Source organism: Schistocerca gregaria, chromosome 3 (genome assembly GCF_023897955.1).
Source record: "Schistocerca gregaria isolate iqSchGreg1 chromosome 3, iqSchGreg1.2, whole genome shotgun sequence".
Lineage (NCBI taxonomy): Eukaryota > Metazoa > Arthropoda > Insecta > Orthoptera > Acrididae > Schistocerca > Schistocerca gregaria.
In genome coordinates this window covers 870,213,971-870,233,258 of record NC_064922.1, presented here as the reverse complement: position 1 = coordinate 870,233,258, position 19,288 = coordinate 870,213,971, and the positions used below count along the sequence as shown (strand labels likewise).

At 41.3% G+C, this 19,288-nt stretch overlaps 1 protein-coding gene across 2 annotated transcripts in view; it reads left to right on the top strand.

Moving 5' to 3' along the window:
* The window catches only part of LOC126354906 (probable helicase senataxin), a 264,286-nt gene extending 246,648 nt beyond the window's left edge, over positions 1-17,638 (top strand). For both annotated transcript variants that reach the window (XM_050004975.1, XM_050004976.1), the window contains one exon: positions 16,571-17,638. In XM_050004975.1, the coding sequence (XP_049860932.1) occupies positions 16,571-16,690 (120 nt within the window). In that variant the 3' untranslated portion in view covers positions 16,691-17,638. The remainder of the gene's footprint in view (positions 1-16,570) is intronic.
* Positions 17,639-19,288: the final 1,650 nt, after the last annotated feature.

The window sequence follows — 19,288 nt, the reverse complement described above, 5'->3', positions numbered from 1 at the left end:
CAATTTTCGAACCATTCAGATACCTTTTTTAAATCATTTTGCAATTTGTTTTGATCTTCTGATGACTTTATTAGTTGATAAATGACCGCGTCATCTGCAAAAAACCTAAGACGGCTGCTCAGATTGTCTCCCAGATCATTTATATAGATAAGGAACAGCAAATGGTCTGTAACACTACCTTGGGTAATGCCAGAAATTACTTCTGTTTTACTCAACGATTTTCGGTCAATTACTACAGACTGTGACCTCTCTGACAGGAAATCACAAATCCAGTCACATAACTCAGACGAAATTCAATAAGCATGCAATTTCACTACAAGCCGCATCAGAAGGCTGTGTTTAGTAACTCTGCTTTGGTAGTACAGTTGTCGATAGTTATCACCCAGAGAAGGCAATGATTGTTTCTTGCCGCTAACATACTGCAGCCTACACAGTTGTAGAACTGTCTGAGCCTCTAATTCAGATCCTCCACTTGGCTCTGTACCAGTGGTCTGCAGTTGGTCATGTCAACTGTTCTGCAAATGGTCAGCTCTGCTTTCATCTTGCAAGCAAGTCTGGCAGCCATTACCAATTCCGTTAGCTGCTCGAAACCAGAGAGAATCTCTTCTGATCCAAAGTGACACACATCATTGGTACAGACATGTGTTATGATCATAACATACAAACCTCTCTCTAAATACTGTTACTATCGATCACATTAATCTGAAATGATTCCAACCATACCATGCCGACAGACAGCTTGTTGGTTATCATGCCTACATAAATTGCAGCACAATGGTTGCAGCTTAGCGTATAGACGACATGACTGGTATCACAGGTAGCCCTGCCTTTGATGGGATAGGTGATGTTAGTGACTGGATTGGAATAGGTGGTGGGAGGAAGTATGGGACAGGTCTTGCATCTAGTCTATTAAAGAGGTATGAGCCATGAGGTAAGGGTTGGGGGGAAAAGGTTGTGTAAGGATGAACGAGTATATTATGTAGGTTCAGTGGACAGCAGAATACCACTGTGGAAGGTGTGGGAAGGATAGTGGGCAGGACATTTCTCATTTCAGGGCACGACGAGAGGTAATAGAAACCCTGGCAGAGAATGTAATTCAGTTGCTCCAGTCCTGGACGAGGGGAATGCTCCTCTTTGGCCAGACAGTTTATCTTTGGAAGGTGGTGAGAGACTGGAAAGGTAAGGCGTGGGAGATTTGTTTTTGTACAAGGTTGGGTGGATAATTATGGTCAGTGAATCCTTCAGTGAGACCCTTGGCATATTTCGAGAGGGACTGCTCGTCACTGCAGATGCAACAACCATGGTTTGGTAGGCTGTACAGAAGGGACTTCTTGGTATGGAATGGGTGGCAGCTGTTGAAATGGAGGTATTGCTGGTGATTAGTAGGTGTGATATGGACAGAGGTACTGATGAACCCATCTTCTAGGTGGAGGTCAACATCTAGGAATGTGGCTTGTGAGGTTGAGTAGGACCTGGTGAAGCAAATGGGGAAGAAGTTGTTCAGGTTCTGGAGGAATGTGGATAGGGTGTCCTCACCTTCTGTCCATATAGAAAAGATGTCATCATTGAATCTGAACCAGGTGAGGGGTTTAGGATTCTGGGTGATTAGGAAGGATTCTTTTATATGGCCCATGAATAGGTTCGCATAGGATGGTGCCATGGAGGTGCCCATATCCGTAATCCAGATTTGTTTGTAGGTAATACGTTCAAATGAGAAGTAATTGTGGGTGAGGGTATAGTTGGTCATGGCGACTAGAAAGGAGGTTGTTTGGAATCCATCAGTTGTTGGGAAAGGGATGAGCAGGGCACCATGTGGTAAACGGGGAGGAACTGTGGAGAGTCTGTGGAGGAAATGGTTGGTATCTTTTATATAGGAGGGTAGGTTCCGGGTGATAGGTTGAAGGTGTTGGTGTATGAGAGCAGAGATTCTCTCAGTGGGGGCATGGTAACCGGCCACAATGGGACATCCTGGGTGGTTAGGTTTATGAACTTTAGGAAGCATGTAGAAGGTACTCTGGGGAGAGGTTCTGGGATGGCCTAAGGATTTGAGTAGTGACTGGAGATCCTGGCGGATTACTGGAATGGGGTCAGTGTGGCGAGGTTTGTAGTTGGAAGTATCTGACAGTTGGCGGAGTCTTTCCACCAGGTAATTCTTACGGTTCAAAACAACAGTGGTGGAGCCTTTGCCCACAGGTAGGTTTATAATTTCAGGATCAGTTTTTAGATGGTGCACTGCAGTTCTTTCTGCTGTGGATGTAAGGTTAGTCTGTATGTTGAGGGATTTGGGGAATGACGGTGAGGCAAGGTTTGAGGTTCAGAAACTTTGTAAAGTTAACACAGGGTGATTTAGGAGCAGTGGGGGTGGATCACAATTTGATGGAGGGGTGTACTGAGTTACGCAAGGTTCAGTATTGGTCTTTGGTTGAGTCTGATTGGTAGGGTTGGTGGCAAAAATGTGTTTCCACTGTAGAGACCAAGAGAAGGTCTTTAACAAGTCCTGCATGATTGAATTTGGGAGTGGGGCAGAAGGTGAGGCCTTTGGAAAGGACTGATATTTCTGTGGAGATAAGGCTTCTGGAGGAAAGATTCATGACTGTGTTGCGGGTCTGTTTAGATTCTGTGTTGTGGTGGGAGGAGTTTTGGAGGGTGGGGTAAGTGTTGTGGTTCTATGAGACAGGGTTTGTCAGCTATGAGAGGATGTGGGGGAGGTTTGGAGGTTGTTGTAGAGGCGGTGGACAGTAACACTCCAACGTGGGAGTAGGAAGTGAGCAGGATGGAGAACTTTGTGAAGTGGCGTTATGCATGTTGCTCAAGTTCCTGCAGGGCAAGATTTTCAATGTGTGTTATGGGTTCCAGGAATTTGGGATTGCAGAACAGGAGAATTTTGCAGATGGAGAGAAGGTCCTGTAAAAAGGTTTGGGCTTGGTTGATGTGGTTTTGTAGGACTATGTTGGTGAAGGCTAAGGATTGGCAGAATTTGAACAGTTAGAGGTTATTGTTGAAGGAGGGGTGGCAGCCAGAGATGGGTAATTTGATGGTAAGGCCATGATGGGGATTCCATGAGACAAGCAACAACACAGGAACAGTATGTGGGACTGGGATCTGGCTAGGGATAAGCAGACTTTTCTGTATACTCATCCATCCTTACACAATTCCTGCTCCCAATCCCTTACCTCATGGCTCATATCCCTGTAATAGACCCAGATGCAGGACCTGTCCCATACATCCTCCCACCACCACCTACTCCAATCCGGTTACTGACATCACCTATCCCATCAAGGCAGGGCTACCTGTGATACCAGTCATGTCGTCTATAAGCTAAGCTGCAACCATTGTGCTGCATTTATGTTGGCATGACAACCAACAAGCTGTCAGACCATCTAACCACATGAATGGCCACTGACAAACTTTGGCCAAGAAACAAGTGGACCACCCTGTTGCTGAACATACTGCCAGACATGATATCCTTCATTTCAATGACTACTTCACAGCCTGTGCCATATGGATCCTTCCCACCAACACCAGCTTTTCTGAATTGCACACATGGGAACTTTCCGTGCAATACATCATACGTTCCTGTAACCCTCCTGGCCTCAACCTTCGTTAGTCACTGTCCTCAACCATCCAGCCCCTTCCCTGCTCCCATTACAGCATTACACAGCTATCATTCCACCACCACACTCAGGCTTTTTATTTGTCTCCTTTACCGCTACTTCCCCCCCCCCCCCCCCCCTCTCCCCTGCCCACAGTCTAATCTGCAGCACTTCCAGATGCCACTCCCATCATGCACTGGTGCTGCTGCTTGCAGTGTGGTTTCATTTGCTTGAAATTGCAGTCATGTGTGTGAGTTGTGTTTGTGCGCAGGAGCACGCGTGCATGCATGCATGTGTGTGTGTGTGTGTGTGTGTGTAGTGTTGACAAAGGCCATTGGCCGAAAGCTTTAAGTGTGAAAACTTTTATTGTGCCTATCTGCAACTCAGCTTTCTGCTATATGGTGAGTAGCAACTTCCCTTCTCATAATATTGTGTGTTCCAGTAGGCAAGCTTTAGTAAATTCCTCATATGATGTGGCATTAGATGGATGCTCTACATTATTTCTATCCATCCATTCAATAATAGAATCATTTCTCCATTTTTTAGATGGATTTCACAATACTGGAGTTATCATCATGTAATTTGGAGCCTGATTGAAAACAATCACAGATCTTTTTTATAATGTTTCAAGAACACTCGTAAACCCCTGTTTGTGGTATCTGGATCCATTTCAGAATGGTAATCTGTTCCTCGTTTTTGCCCAATAAAACATAGCCTGCTTTTTGCACGGGCCCATCTTCATCTCCAATGTGACATCTTATAATCCTTTTTGCCAGAACTGGATGGTGTTTGAATTCCTCCTTGCCAGCCATTCCACTCCTGAATACTTCTCCTATGATAATTTTCTGACACATAAGGCATCTTTTTTTCGTGTCAACCAAACTTACTGGAATGACTTGCATTACACCAACTGTCATCAGTGTTGTAAATAGTCCATCCAGTGTTGCAAAAGTGTCATATTTCCCACAATAACTTGTGTTTTTTTTCTGCTACTTGGTTATTTTCCAACAGCACAGGTTTTTTGGTGAACTTTTTATGTCTAAAGCCCAATTTCCAAATAGGATGCCAAAGGGTTGTTTCACTCATACCAGGAAAATCTTCCACTTCAGTCTTTAACTTTTCCAACATGGCTGCCACTGATGGAAGCTGCTTTGCAACATAGTAGTTGTGGATTTTTCATCTTATGACTCCCTTTACAAACTCATCCATACAAACTTCTGTCACCTGCCAGAGCTCATTTTTGGTCATACAAAACATGAAGTTTCTCTATATTCACTGTACTTCCACTAATGCCGAGACATTCAGAAGTTTTCTTTACTGTCTGTGATATGGAAATGTTTGCACCCTGTTCTTTTTCAGTCTCAAAGCAAGCACGTACACTGATCACTATAGACTTTTCACGACTCTGTAAACGATGTGTGGTTTCACACAAGTTCAAGGCAACTAATTACTTTACAAGCACTGTCTCACATGATTACACAACAACGAATAGGGTTACGATTGTTTTCTGTCTGACAGGAAGCAGCTATGTAAGCACTGCAACAATTAACAATGAAGTGGAAATGCTGTTCAGAGGTCTGGCAACATAGCACACGTGAGCGTGCGGCACATAGAAACGCAAAAGCAAATAAATTAAAGATGTGATATTAGTACTGTATGTAGATTTACATGCATAAAAACATAACAGCCACGAAAGGCAACAACAGAGCTTGCAATTACTTTTCGTCTTGTTAGCATTCATCACTGTTAGGTATATTGCAGCAATCTATGGCCACAATTATTAGGACAAAACTAGTAATTGGAAAGCAATGACAATTTGTCTGGAAGTTGAATAGGACTGTATCTTTAAACTGTGCAAAGGAAATTTTTCTCCTAGTTACAGTCTGACTTCAATGACTCCCCAAATTCAACACTCGCCAAAAAATGGTTGAAAAAGTATGCTTTCTCTTAAATATTACTGCATATGCAGCCTCCTTTTCAATTATAATGTAATATCCATACAACAAATAAAAAGGAGACATTTCCACAATTTTGGTAACGTACAACACATCGATGTTCATCACGCGATGTTACAATGAGCTCAAAGTTGTGGGTCAATCATTATGAAATGGCTAGTAGTCCTGTCCCCTTCTCTGCTTCTTGTATTTCCTCTTCCCCCTCCCCCACCCCCTGCAGCACAACCTCACAGTGGTGCACCTAGCAGCCCTATCGTGTCCTCACCATCTCACAGCTTGCTCTCACAGGCAGCTCTAGCAACTCCCCCCACCCTCACACTGCTATCCCTTCCCCTCTTTCCTCCATGACTCTTCCATACTCCTAATACCTACCCCAGCTAGATTGCTACTCACCACAGAGACAATTGCAGTTGGGCCGTGCAGCTGCAGACAGCAGTGGGTTTGTGTGTGTGAATTGTGCATGTTTGAATGTGCACAGAATTCCTAGCATTCTGATTCATTGTGCTTGTCTGTGATCCAACACCTCATCTATATGGTGAGTAGCTAGCTTTCTATCCTTTCCATAGCTCTCTCTCTCTCTCTCTCTCTCTCTCTCTCTCTCTCTCTCTCTCTCTCTCTCTCTCTCTCTCTTTAAATAGCACAATTAATCCCTGATTTAACCAGTGGAATATGTAGGATGGTATAATGAGAATATTATTAAAAGCAGAGATTGCTAGTCACCATGTAGTGGATATGTTGAGTTGCAGACAGGCACAACAAAAAAGACTGCTAAACAAGTAAACTTTCGGCCAGAATGCATTCTTCTGTATTAGACAACATATGCACACACCACACATTCATGCAAATGCAATTCACACACTCACTCAGATGTTTTTCTTCTTGCTTCCCAAAACCTCCTCATCCTCTCAGAATGCACCTTCTTCCGTTCCTCTGTCCATTTTTTACCAGGCTGACACGATGATCTTTCCCCAAACTTCACACTTGTGATTTTATGCTGGCATTCGGTGCGATCTTCCAGATTTTTTATGTTGAACTGCTGTAGATCCCTCTGGACTTCTTTCAGCCATTCTGTGCCACATTTACTCCTTGTTATAATATTGAATAATTTCTTTGCTGTTCTGGAGTCTTCCATCCTGTAGATGTGTGTATAAAATTTGGCTCAGCACTTTCTGACTTCATCTGTTACTATGATGATCTTTCTATAGAGTTCGTTTTGTGGTCTCTTCATCCAAATGCCATTTTTGTTGATTGGACCATTAATCTTCCTGAGAATTTTTCATTCCTGCTTTTCTATTTCCTTAATTTTTGAATGACCATTAATCACCATTGTTTCAGCTGCTTAGATTGCTATTGGAAGAATCACTGTTGTATAGTGCCTTAATTTTGCATCTGTCGAAATGCACTTCTTGTTGTAATGTGTCCATGTTACCTTGTAGGCCTTCTGGAGCTTGGTGATTCTTTGTTCATTGGCAATTCGGTTTAATCCTGAGGACTGTATAGTTTCACCGAAGCATTTAAAATGGCAGACTTGTGCAATTTTACCATATTTTGTTATTAAAGGGGATTTATTTTCTGGCTGCCTTTCAAAATATTGGGTTTTTTCATAAGATATCTGTAGTCTGGTTTTTTGTGAAATTTCATGTAGTTTTTCCACTGCGTGAATCGCTTCTATTCTGTTATCAGTGATAATTGTAATATTTTCAATGAAAGCAAGGCACTTGACTTTAATTCGGTTCTCTTTCTTGATACCAATTTAGATACCCTTTACGTGAGGTTCCCATTCCCTGATTATCTTTTCTAGAACAATATTGAAAAGGATTGGGGATAGTCCGTCCTCCTGTCGGACTCCAGATTTGATTTCGAAGGGTTCTGATACTTCGCCCATGAATTTCACTTTGGCCGTTGTTCCTGTAAGTGTCTGTTCTGTGATTTTTTGTGTCTTTCGGTCGATCCCAAATTCTTCCATGATTTTAAACAGGGTTCCACACTCCACTGAATCATAAGCATTCCTGAAGTCTATGAATGTAACTACTGTGTTTCTGTATTTCCTTATTTGTAATATTGTTTTTAAGCACCAGATCTGTTCCGCACATGAGCGTCCTTTTCTGAATCCGGCCTGGTATTCACCAATTAGTGCATCTGCTTGGGATTCTATCCTGTTTAAAAGCACTTTGGAAAGGATTTTGTAAGCGACTGGGAGCAGGGAAATTCCTCTGTAATTGTTCATGTCTGTCTTGTCGCCCTTTTTATGTAGCGGGTGAATTAGAGCGCATTTCCAGTCCTCTGGTATCTGCTCCATTATCCATATGTCTGATATTATATGGTGTAATTTCTGCATAAGTATAGGATCGTTTAATTTCCAGAACTCAGCAATGATCCCATCTTCTCGTAGTGCTTTGTTATTTTTCAACTGCTTGACTATCTCCATAATTTCTTCAAGATCCGGGGCATGTGAGTCTGTGTGTGTGAATACTGGAGAAGAGAAGACAAGTTTTTATTGGGGTGGTTCGCAGTTGAGGAGGGAACTGAAATATTGGGCTAAGATTTTGCAGTTATTTTTCGTGTTGGTTTCCTAAGAGCCATCGGGTTTCTTGAAGCCACAAGCTAGGCGCTTGGTATTCCTGTAAGTTTTCTCTGAAAGTCTTATAAAAATGTCTTGTATTATTTTTGATGAAATCCTGCTGGATTTCAGAGACTCTGTTGTTGTCATATCCCCGTTTTTCTTTTCTAATTATTTTTGAGGTCTGTTTTTGGGTTTTAAGAAAGTTCTCCCAGTTTTCTTCAGTTTTGTGACTGCTAAATTTTTTACATGCAGTTATTCGGTTGTCGACTGCCTCATCACAGGTTGCATTCCACAATCGATGTTTCCTGTTGTTAGGGGGTTGTCCTAATTTGAGGGCTTCCTGAATTTTCTCTGTTAGTTTTTTCCAGTCTGTTGATTTTTCCTGATTAATTTGCATGATGACTTTTTCTTTGTTGAGTTGCAGATATTCCAGATCTGGTTTGGTACTTTTGAGTGGCCTTTTTAGCATTCTGTTGGGTTGGAATTTTGTTTTTATTTGGAGAAGATGATGATCTGATTCAAAGACACCTTTGCAGGTTCTGATGTTTTGAATTTCTTTTATGTTTTCTTTGGAAATTGCGACATGGTCTATTTGGTATTCACCCTGTCTAAGACTGGATGACCTCCATGTGGTTAATTTATGTGCAGGTTTTTGAAACTGGGTACTCATTATTTTAAGTCCAAAGTTTCTGCAGAAGTCGATTAGTTTTTCACCATTCTTATTGGTACGTTTGTGTTTGGTGTGGGATCCAGTGGTATCTCTGATTTTTTTTTCCTTCCCTAATTGTGCATTAAAATCACCTACTAAGATTTTCACATAGTGCCTAGGTACTTTATTTGTTGTTTCTTCTAGTGTTTCCCAGAAATTGTCCACTGTTTCAGGGTAGATTTTATTGTGGTTATTTGTGGGGGCGTGCACATTGATCAGAGTATATGCTTTATTAGCTGATTTTACTGATAACAGGGAGACTCTTTCACTGGGAGACGTGAAGTCAATAACTGAGTCAAGTACGGAAGTGTGTACGGCGAATCCTGTTCCAAAAATTGGTAGTTTCTCTCTTACTTTTATGGCAGGTTTGCCCTTGTAGATCCTGTAATTTTCTGTGTTAAAGTTTCCTTCATTTGTGAATCTTGTCTCTTACAGTGCAGTGATTTTCAGGTTAAATTTTCCCATTGCATTGGTAAGTTGCTTTAATTTGCCTGTTTTAGTGAGGGTGTTCACATTAATTGTACCAATAAAATTTTTACGTTTCATTTTGAGGGTGTGAGGAGTTTTTGAGAAGCTCCGATTCTTCCCCGCATGGTGTCCCTGATCCCCCAGAATCCGATGATCAGGTGAATCCAGTCTATCGACTGGTGCCTGGGGTAGTGACTCTGAGGTCGTCTTTTCCATCATGCGTTCAAGTTGAATTTTAGTTTTTGTGGTGATCTCTGTTGAGGCCACAGGTATAAGACTCGATTTTTGAGTTCGAGAAGATTTTGTGCAGCCGCCTCAACTAGAGGAACAGATGCTGACCACTGGCCGCCAGATGCTGAACAGACACCACTGGGTTTATTGGTTTTTGGTCCGCCCTGGGTAATTCATTTCCCCAGTACCACCTATATCTAGGAAGCTTTCCCCTATCTGCCACCCAGGGAGGTGCCCGATGGGGGTACCAATAACCTCACATATATATATAATAGAGGGAAAACATTCCACGTGGAAAAAATATATCTAAAAACAAAGGCGATGTGACTTACCAAACGAAAACACTGGCAGGTCGGTAGACACACAAACATTCACACAAAATTCAAGCTTTCGCAAACAACGGTTGCTTCGTCAGGAAAGAGGGAAGGAGAGGGAAAGATGAAAGGATGTAGGTTTTAAGGGAGAGGGTAAGGAGTCATTCCAATCCCGGGAGCAGAAAGACTTACCTTAGGGGGAAAAAAGGACGGGTATACACATGCACACACACAAATATACATATGTCTGCTTGTGTCTGTATATGTGTGGATGGATATGTTTGTGTGTGTAAGTGTATACCCGTCATTTTTCCCCCTAAGGTAAGTCTTTCCGCTCCCGGAATTGGAATGACTCCTTACCCTCTCCCGTAAAACCCACATCCTTTCGTCTTTCCCTCTTTCCTGATGAAGCAACCATTGCTTGCGAAAGCTTGAATTTTGTTTGTATGTTTGTGTGTCTATCGACCTGGCAGCGTTTTCGTTTGGTAAGTCACATCGTCTTTGTTTTTAGATATATATATCTGTGTGTGTGTGTGTGTGTGTGTGTGTGTGTGTGTGTGTGTGTGTGTGTGAGAGAGAGAGAGAGAGAGAGAGAGAGAGAGAGAGCTATGCTTGCATGAATGTGTGTGTATGTGTTGTCTAATTCAGAAGAAAGCCTTTTGTCTGAAAGCTTATGTGTTTAGCAGTCTTTTTGTTGTGCTTGTGTGCTACTAAATGTCTCCACTACTGGTGAAAAGCAAACTGTCCTGTCCAAAATATTATCATTAATACAAGATTTGTTTTTAATCAGATTTCAGATGCAATATCATTCTATCATTCTCAGTTGGTTGATGTTTCACTATAATGTAGAGAAATTACCAACAACCGTAAGTCATATTTGCTGTAGCTAGATGTAAAGTCAGTCTGAAAGATTCTTTTACAACTATTTTACCATACTGAAGTTCTAATCCACTTACATGCTCATCTTTACAGGACTTTTACTATTCATAGAGACAGTTCTTGCTTTTTTTTTCATTAAATTATTCTGATCAATAGTTTTAACTTTCTATGCCTTTATTGACTGTCACTAGATTTCAGTAAATATCCATCCACGAAATATGAATGCATTTTACAAGAAGAGTTGATTTTTTCCTTTGTTAATGGTAATTTACATGTCTTGGGTGATGGTCAATAGATGTCGCAGCACTGAAAGCAGGGAGATTCCAGTGCAACAAAGTATATTTGTGTATCTGTCATCTCTTGTTGTTTACACCTAGTTATTATTATTATTATTATTATTATTATTATTATTATTATTATTATTATTATTCAGTATTATGAGTGTATAAGCAAAGTTATGTGTGCTAGTAATTACCGATGCAATTAGTATTCTGAAAGGGTCTTTTAATATGCATTAGAGGCTGTAGGTAAATAGTGGCTTCAGTGGTGACCACCATATTATGAACATAGCATCGGTTTTATGGACATAAAGTGCATACATGTAATCAAGTCATGAAGACAAGAATTTACAGTCTGTCACAAGACAGCAGGAAGGAGGAAAACAGTAAGATACAACCCACACCAATCGAAATTCCACCCACACTGACCTGTATTTTCAGCAGATCAGACACACATTTGATGTTGCAAGTGGCCCCCTGTTTGCCTGCATTTTGGCCACAGAACTCAAAAACTTGATTTGAGCAAGTTGATGATGGAAGATATCATTGCCAGTCAACCAGCTTCCATTTATTGTGAATGCTTGAAGTCTGCATTATTGACAGGCAGTCACACATTTGATGTTGCAAGTGGCCCCTTGTTTACCTGCATTTTGGCCGAAAGCATTGGTGTGTTGATAGAGACAAACAACACACACACACACACACACACACACACACACACACACACACACACAAATGTCAAGCATTCGCAACCCACGGTTGCTTCATCAGGAAGGAGGGAAGGAGAGGGAAAGACGAAAGGGTGTGGGTTTTAAGGGAGAGGGTAAGGGGTCATTCCAATCCCAGGAGCGGAAAGAATTACCTTAGGGGGGAAAAAAAAGGACAGGTATACATTCGCACACACACTCATATCCATCCGCACATATACAGACACAGGCAGACATATGTAAAGACAAAGAGGTTGGCCAGGGATGTCAGTCGAGGCGGAAGTAATCTACCATACAATTTTATCCTGCTTATATATATACTCAACAATATGTAACTTAACTTCCAAACCGTAACCAAAAAAATTGTTTTTTTTTCCGCTTTCAACAATACCGCTGCTATAAAATCCTTCGTTTCCAGTTTACAAATAGTTTCTTTCACCTATTAATCAACCATTTCGGCTTGTTCTAACAACTTTCGCTTTATTTCCATTTCCATTTTTCCCATATCACTGATCATTTTTAGCCGCTTCCCACAGGTTTTAACGTCATTATTTCTTCGCCAGACAATTGTTACCCTTTTTGTCATAATCTGCCACCACAAAACCACTCCTTATATAGATTTACTCGCAGTTTTTTTTTTCAAAATTGTCCAGAATTTCTCCAACCTTTAACGTGTTTTGGGGGCAACACAACCACCTAACCTTTGTGCACCTCGTTGTTTACCAACCTAAGTTCACCACAGGATCAACTTAGCTCAGCTTTAACCAACACTTTTTCGACTTCTTTCACACCTGATAGTTCACCTTTATCTCTCCCCATATATTTTTATTTTCATTTCAGCCTCATGTACACTTTCCACCTTCTAATACCATGTCACCCTCACAAAATCCCCACAATGAGCCCATTAAGTTTTATTTACATTCCCTCCACAAACATGCCTTCGTCCTAGCCAGATTACGCCCCCATATTTTATTTACTTAGGCTTGTCTGACATTTGGCATTACCCCCAAAGGCCTCACACTTAAAGTTCCCATCTCTGGCTGTAACCATTCTTTCCATCAGTCCCTATACCAGTTCCAAACTGAACAACCCATAGCCCTCACCTGCCCAATCCTACACATCAACTCACCCAATGAACACACCCGTTAACTCCTATCCCTAATAAAAGTCCTCAATCTTTCCTGTCCCACATCCACACCGGCTGTACATAGCATCCTCCTACAGGCCAACCGCAAATTAGAACAGCATGCCACCCTTCACCTCAAAAAACTATCCAATCTCCTGCTTTCCCACCTCTGGAAAGGCAACTCACTCACCCTCCACAACCTTTCCAAGAAACCTCAACCTCCTCTCATTGCACACTGACCCAGTCTCTCCCATCTACTCAATTTCCCACTTCCGGCTCCACTCCCCCCAACACCTCAAAATTCCAATCAACACAATCTGTAACCACAACACCCAAATTCAGTAGTTAACCTTTCCTCCAAACCTCTCTCCCAACCCGAAACCTCTGTCCTATCCAAAGGCCTCACCTTCTACCCTACTCCCAGATTCAACCAAACAGCCCTCGTCAAAGATTTACTGTCCTACACTCATACTCTCTGGTTGAAATATCACTTTGCCACGAAGAAAAATAATCCTAATCCTACTCCTAATGATCCAACTCCCCAAGACACTATCCAAATTGAACCCTGCCTAGAGCAGTCCCTTCCTCCATCACAGTGGGACCCACCTCCTCTTCCTCAAAATCACCCTCTCCAAACTTTCCAGGAATTTCCCACTTCCAGCCTTGCCTCTCAATCCTTCTTGAAAATCCTTAATCCTACTCCCAACACCACCACTGCTGAAGTCCAGGCTCTCCGTGATCTGAAGGCAGACCGATCCATCGTCATTCTTCTGGCGGACAAGGGTTCCACAACCAAGGTACTTGATCGTCGGGAGTATGTGGCTGAGGGACTGCGTCAGCTTTCAGACAACACTACATACTAAGTTTGCCAAGGTAATCCGATTCCTGAGGTCCAGGCAGAGCTTCAAGGAATCCTTAGAACCTTAGGCCCCATACAAAACTTTTCACCTGACTCCATCAACCTCCTGACCCCACCGACACCCTGCACCCCTACCTTCTATCTACTTCCTAAAATTCACAAACCCAATCATCCCGGCCACCCCATTGTAGCTGGTTACCAAGCCCCCACAGAACGTATCTCCACCTACGTAGATCAACACCTTCAGCCCATTACATGCAGTCTCCCATCCTTCATCAAAGACACCAACCACTTTCTCAAAAGCCTGAAATCCTTACCCAATCTGTTACCCCCGGAAACCATCCTTGTAACCATTGATGCCACTTCCTTATACATAAATATTCCGCACATCCAGGGCCTCACTGCGATGGAGCACTTCCTTTCACGCTGATCACCTGCCACCCTACCTAAAACCTGTTTCCTCATTACCTTAGCCAGCTTCATCCTGACTCACAACTTCTTCATGTTTGAAGGCCAGACATACCAACAATTAAAGGGAACAGCCATGGGTACCAGGATGGCCCCCTCGTACGCCAACCTATTTATGGGTCGCTTAGAGGAAGTCTTCTTGGTTACCCAAGCCTGCCAACCCAAAGTTTGGTACAGATTTATTGATGACATATTCATGATCTGGATTTACTGTGAAGAAGAACTCCAGAATTTCCTCTCCAACCTCAACTCCTTTGGTTCCATCAGATTCACCTGGTCCTACTCCAAATCCCATACCACTTAACTTGACATTGACCTCCATCTGTCCAGTGGCCAGCTTCACACATCCGTCCACATCAAACCCACCAACAAGCAAAAGTACGTCCATTATGACAGCTGCCACCCATCCCATATCAAACAGTCCCTTCCCTACAGCCTAGGTCTTCGTGGCAAACGAATCTGCTCCAGTCCTGAATCCCTGAACCATTACACCAACAATCTGAAAACAGCTTTCGCATCCCTCAACTACCCTCCCGACCTGGTACAGAAGCAAATAACCAGAGCCACTTCCTCATCCCCTCAAACCCAGAACTTCCCACAGAAGAATCTCAAAAGTGCCCCACTTGTGACAGGATACTTTCCGGGACTGGATCAGACTCTGAATGTGGCTCTCCAGCAGGGATACGACTTCCTCAAATCCTGCCCTGAAATGAGATCCATCCTTCATGAAATCCTCCCCATTCCATCAAGAGTGTCTTTCCGCCGTCCCCCTAACCTTTGGAACTTCTTGTTTCATCCCTATGAAACCCCCAAACCACCTTCCCTACCCTCTTGCTCCTACCCTTGTAACCACCCCCAGTGTAAAACCTGTCCGGTGCACCCTCCCACCACCTACTCCAGTCCTGTAACGTGGAAGGTGTACACGATCAAAGGCAGAGCCACGTGTGAAAGCACCCACGTGATTTACCAACTGACCTGCCTACATTGTGAAGCTTTCTGTGCAGGAATGACCAGCAACAAACTGTTCATTCATATGAATGGACACAGGCAGACAGTGTTTGTTGGTAATGAGGATCACTAAACATGCCTTGGTGTGCGGCCAGCACATCTTGGCACAGTGTTACACCATCCGGGTTATCTGGATACTTCCCACCAACACCAACCTATTAGAACTCCGGAGATGGGAACTTGCACTTCAATATATCCTCTCTTCCCATTACCCACCAGGCCTCAACCTCCGCTAATTTCAAGTTGCCGCCACTCATACCTCACCTGTCATTCAACATCTTTGCCTCTGTACTTCCACCTCGACTGACATCTCTGCCCAAACTCTTTGCCTTTACATATGTCTGCTTGTGTCTGTCTATTTGCAGATGGATATATATGTGTGTGTGAGTGTATACCTGCCCTTTTTCCCCCCTAAGGTAAGTCTTTCCACACCCGGGATTGGAATGACTCCTTACCCTCTCCCTTACCCACATCCTTTCGTCTTTCCCCTCTCCTTCCCTCTTTCCCCTCTCCTTCCCTCTTTCCTGATGAAGAAACCGTGGGTTGTGAAAGCTTGAATTTTGTGTGTGTGTTTGTGTCTGTTTGTTTGTCTATCAACATACCAACGCTTTCGTTTGGTAAGTTACATCATCTTTGTTTTTAAATATACTTTTCCTAGGTGGAATGTTTCCCTCTTTTATATAACAATATAGATTGTTACTTAGCATATAGTGGAGACGGTGAGTAACAGATAGGCACAACAAAAAGATTGCCAAACCAGTAAGCTTTCAGCCATAATGGCCTTCATCAGAATTAGACAACAAGTGCGCGTGCTCTCTGACACACACACACACGCGCGCGCGCGCACACACACACACACGCACACACACACACACACACACACACACACATACATACTGAAACACAACTCTCACACACACATGACCGTTCTGGCTGCCAATGCCAAACTGAATGTGTGTGAAATGCTCTTTTTGGAATTTTCCACTCTCATTTATCAAAATAAAGATAAAATCAGCATTTGATTTCCAATTTAAATATATCTAACTGACTGAGTGAAGCACAGGTAGAATACATTTTGACTACATTGCCATCCCATCCCATATAGTTAAATTTGTTATGAAGGAAATTTAGAAACATTAGCTGACTAATTGTATGATAATAAAAAAGAGATTCCCCCTGTTGGAATACACATTCTGCAAACAAATTATATCAACATATTTTATTTCTCTTCCTAATGTTTTGTGGCCTTATGAATAGTTTTTAAAACTCATAAAATATCACTTGTTCCATTTATCTAGAGTATGGCAGTGTCTTTTATGTACCAAAGCAGTAGGAAGAGCTTTTAACATTATTATAATGTTGTGAACATGTTTCAAAGTATTTTTAACATTCATTGTTGAACTTTTTTTCAGACTGATAACATGTGGAAATCGTTGATAACAAATGCTGTGGAGAGAAAATGCTTTAAAACAGTCTTACCCACAATGAGTGACACAGATATCTTAAGTTTAATTATGAGCACTCCTCACTAATGAACATACATATCATCTGTGGTTTTAATCAACTTTCTTGCTGTATTTTTTATGTGTTGTTCCAAAGTAAGACATGGAGCTGCATTACTGTGTGGGAATATGACAAACTAATACTGTTTTAAACTGTTGAGTTCCTAATCTCACAAAATAAGTGAAGCAACTGCTGCAGTGTTGAGTTTGTTTTAACCATTGTTTCAGAACAATAATTGGACCTTCAAGTTTGCCATATGTTTTAATATAAGAGCTATAATTTGGAAATTTGCTGGAAGTATTCCATCATTATGATTAACAATTTGTTTTTAATGTTTAACAATGAACACTACATTATTTTTATATCATTGTACATCAAGTTTTATTACCATTGAGTGCCATGAAAATATACTTCTCATAAATTTTGTGTCATATTAAATTTGTAAAACAAATTTTGTATGATAACCAGCAAGTTTCTTTACCTGATGTAAATATGATATACCTGTAGCCCACTTAAGAAGTGCACATCATGAAAGACTGAAAGCTTGTTATTATTATTATTTATTATTATTATTATTACTGTTATTTAGAGCTGCCCTACCACTGTATGTACATATATTATTTTTTATAAAGCTGAAGCCTTTGAGACACTGAGATTGATGTTCCCTGTTGTTAATACCATGTAACACAGGAAATTTCCTGACTTTCTGTGGAGTTGTACTTTCAAGCTCAGATATTGTAGCTTGCAGTGTGCTGACTGATGCGTAAAAATTTCATCATCATTACCTTTTCATTTCTCCATTTGAAAAGTGTTACATTTTTTGTTCTGCTTTTGTACTATTGCTTGAACAGTTTATGTATAAAATTACATGTTCAAGGTTCTGATTCTGGCCATATCATAGGCCATTGTTGTACATACTACAACATTGTATATAATCATTTTTTATTTTTTGGAAGAATACATATATTTATTGGTAATGTGTGCTTCACTTACTTCAGAACCATATAAATGCCAAATGAAATGGTAAAAAAGGATACCTTTATCGACTCCAGTATCATACGCTGCAAATAATATAACATCACAGCCAACGAATGTGTGTGTATACTCCATAATTTCACAAATAACAGCAACACCATAAAATAATTTATATTCTAATATCAAACAGCCTCAACAGAATTTCATCAACACAGTACAACTTTTCACTGTGCCTCATCCTTTAATTCGTGCCCGTATTAACACTTTTCTGATAATCCTTGGATTACAGCAGTCTGTAAGTGGGCAGCTTTGTTGGATTATAACTTTCAAAGGGCATAGCTTGTGCATCATTGGGGCACAGGCTTCCTAAGCTACTGATGCCATTACTATGTAATCCACCTTTGCTGTAGAAAGTGTTTGCGTAATTTAAGCAGTACTGCATTTCTGGAACAGATTCGTGTAGCTAATGCTGGACCTCCCGTCTACAGGATCATTACCTTGTCAGAATCACAGTATCAAGTTGTTTTTGTGCAAACTTCTTTAGTGAAATGTAGTTGGAGATCCTTGTTTCCCAGAAGATATTATGTAATTCTTTTTACACCAGTACCAGTTGTTATTTCCCAAGTCATTTGAGTGTCGACTTGTTTATAGCATATGAAACATCGGAGCTTGTTAGTTGTTCATCGTGGAGCAGACATAATGCAGCTTGCCCTTGGGGGGGGGGGGGGGGGGGGGGGGGGGTTGTTGTCACTTCTTTCAATAGGGTGTTTATCATATTTTGCTTCCCAATACTTTACTGATATTCTTCCTTTGATCAACAGTAATCACACGTTTCTCATGATTTCTGGTTACGTTCATTCCAATACATTGCTTCACTTGGCCAATAACTTTCACGCATAACTTCTCTTTCAGCTTTGCCTTGATTTCCAGTTTGGTTCATGGGCATTTAGCAAAAATCGGTAATCATCTTTCCACACTTGTGAGGATAACATAACTGATTTGTCAACAAAATAATATACTCAAGTATCAGTTCTAGACATTTTGAGTGCTATTTCAAGCAGTATCCTACTTTATTACAGAATCCGTTGTCAGCTAACCTGCTTCAGATTGTGCAGAGGTTTGTTTAACAGATATATTTGGACACCTTTCGAGTACCTCTCTGTTGTAACATATAAATTTTGGTGTCACTGTACCCATGCAAAAATACAATGTATCACAGTAAATCTTTTAACTGATAAGTAGACTTCCTCATAATGAGCTCCTTTTTCATTGATCTTCATTTCAAATACACAGATAAAAGATAAAACACTTTTTCATGTGAAATATATAACATTGAACAAAATATAAAGATGACACATTGGGTTGCTGCAGGCACAGTGAAAAGACTGTTACACACTGAGGTTTCAGCCAAAGCCTTCTTCAGAAAAGAAAGGAAACACACACACACACACACACACACACACACACACTGTAATGATTCACGTTGAATGTTGCTCAACGTAAGTTTCTTCTGCCTGGTCCATTGATGAATGGATGGGAAATTTTTATGCTTCAAAAAATTTATTCACATTAATTGACATCCAAACTGCACACTCATCATGTAAACAAAACATGGACAGACTTCGCTGATCTCATTGACTTCCAAGAGTAAC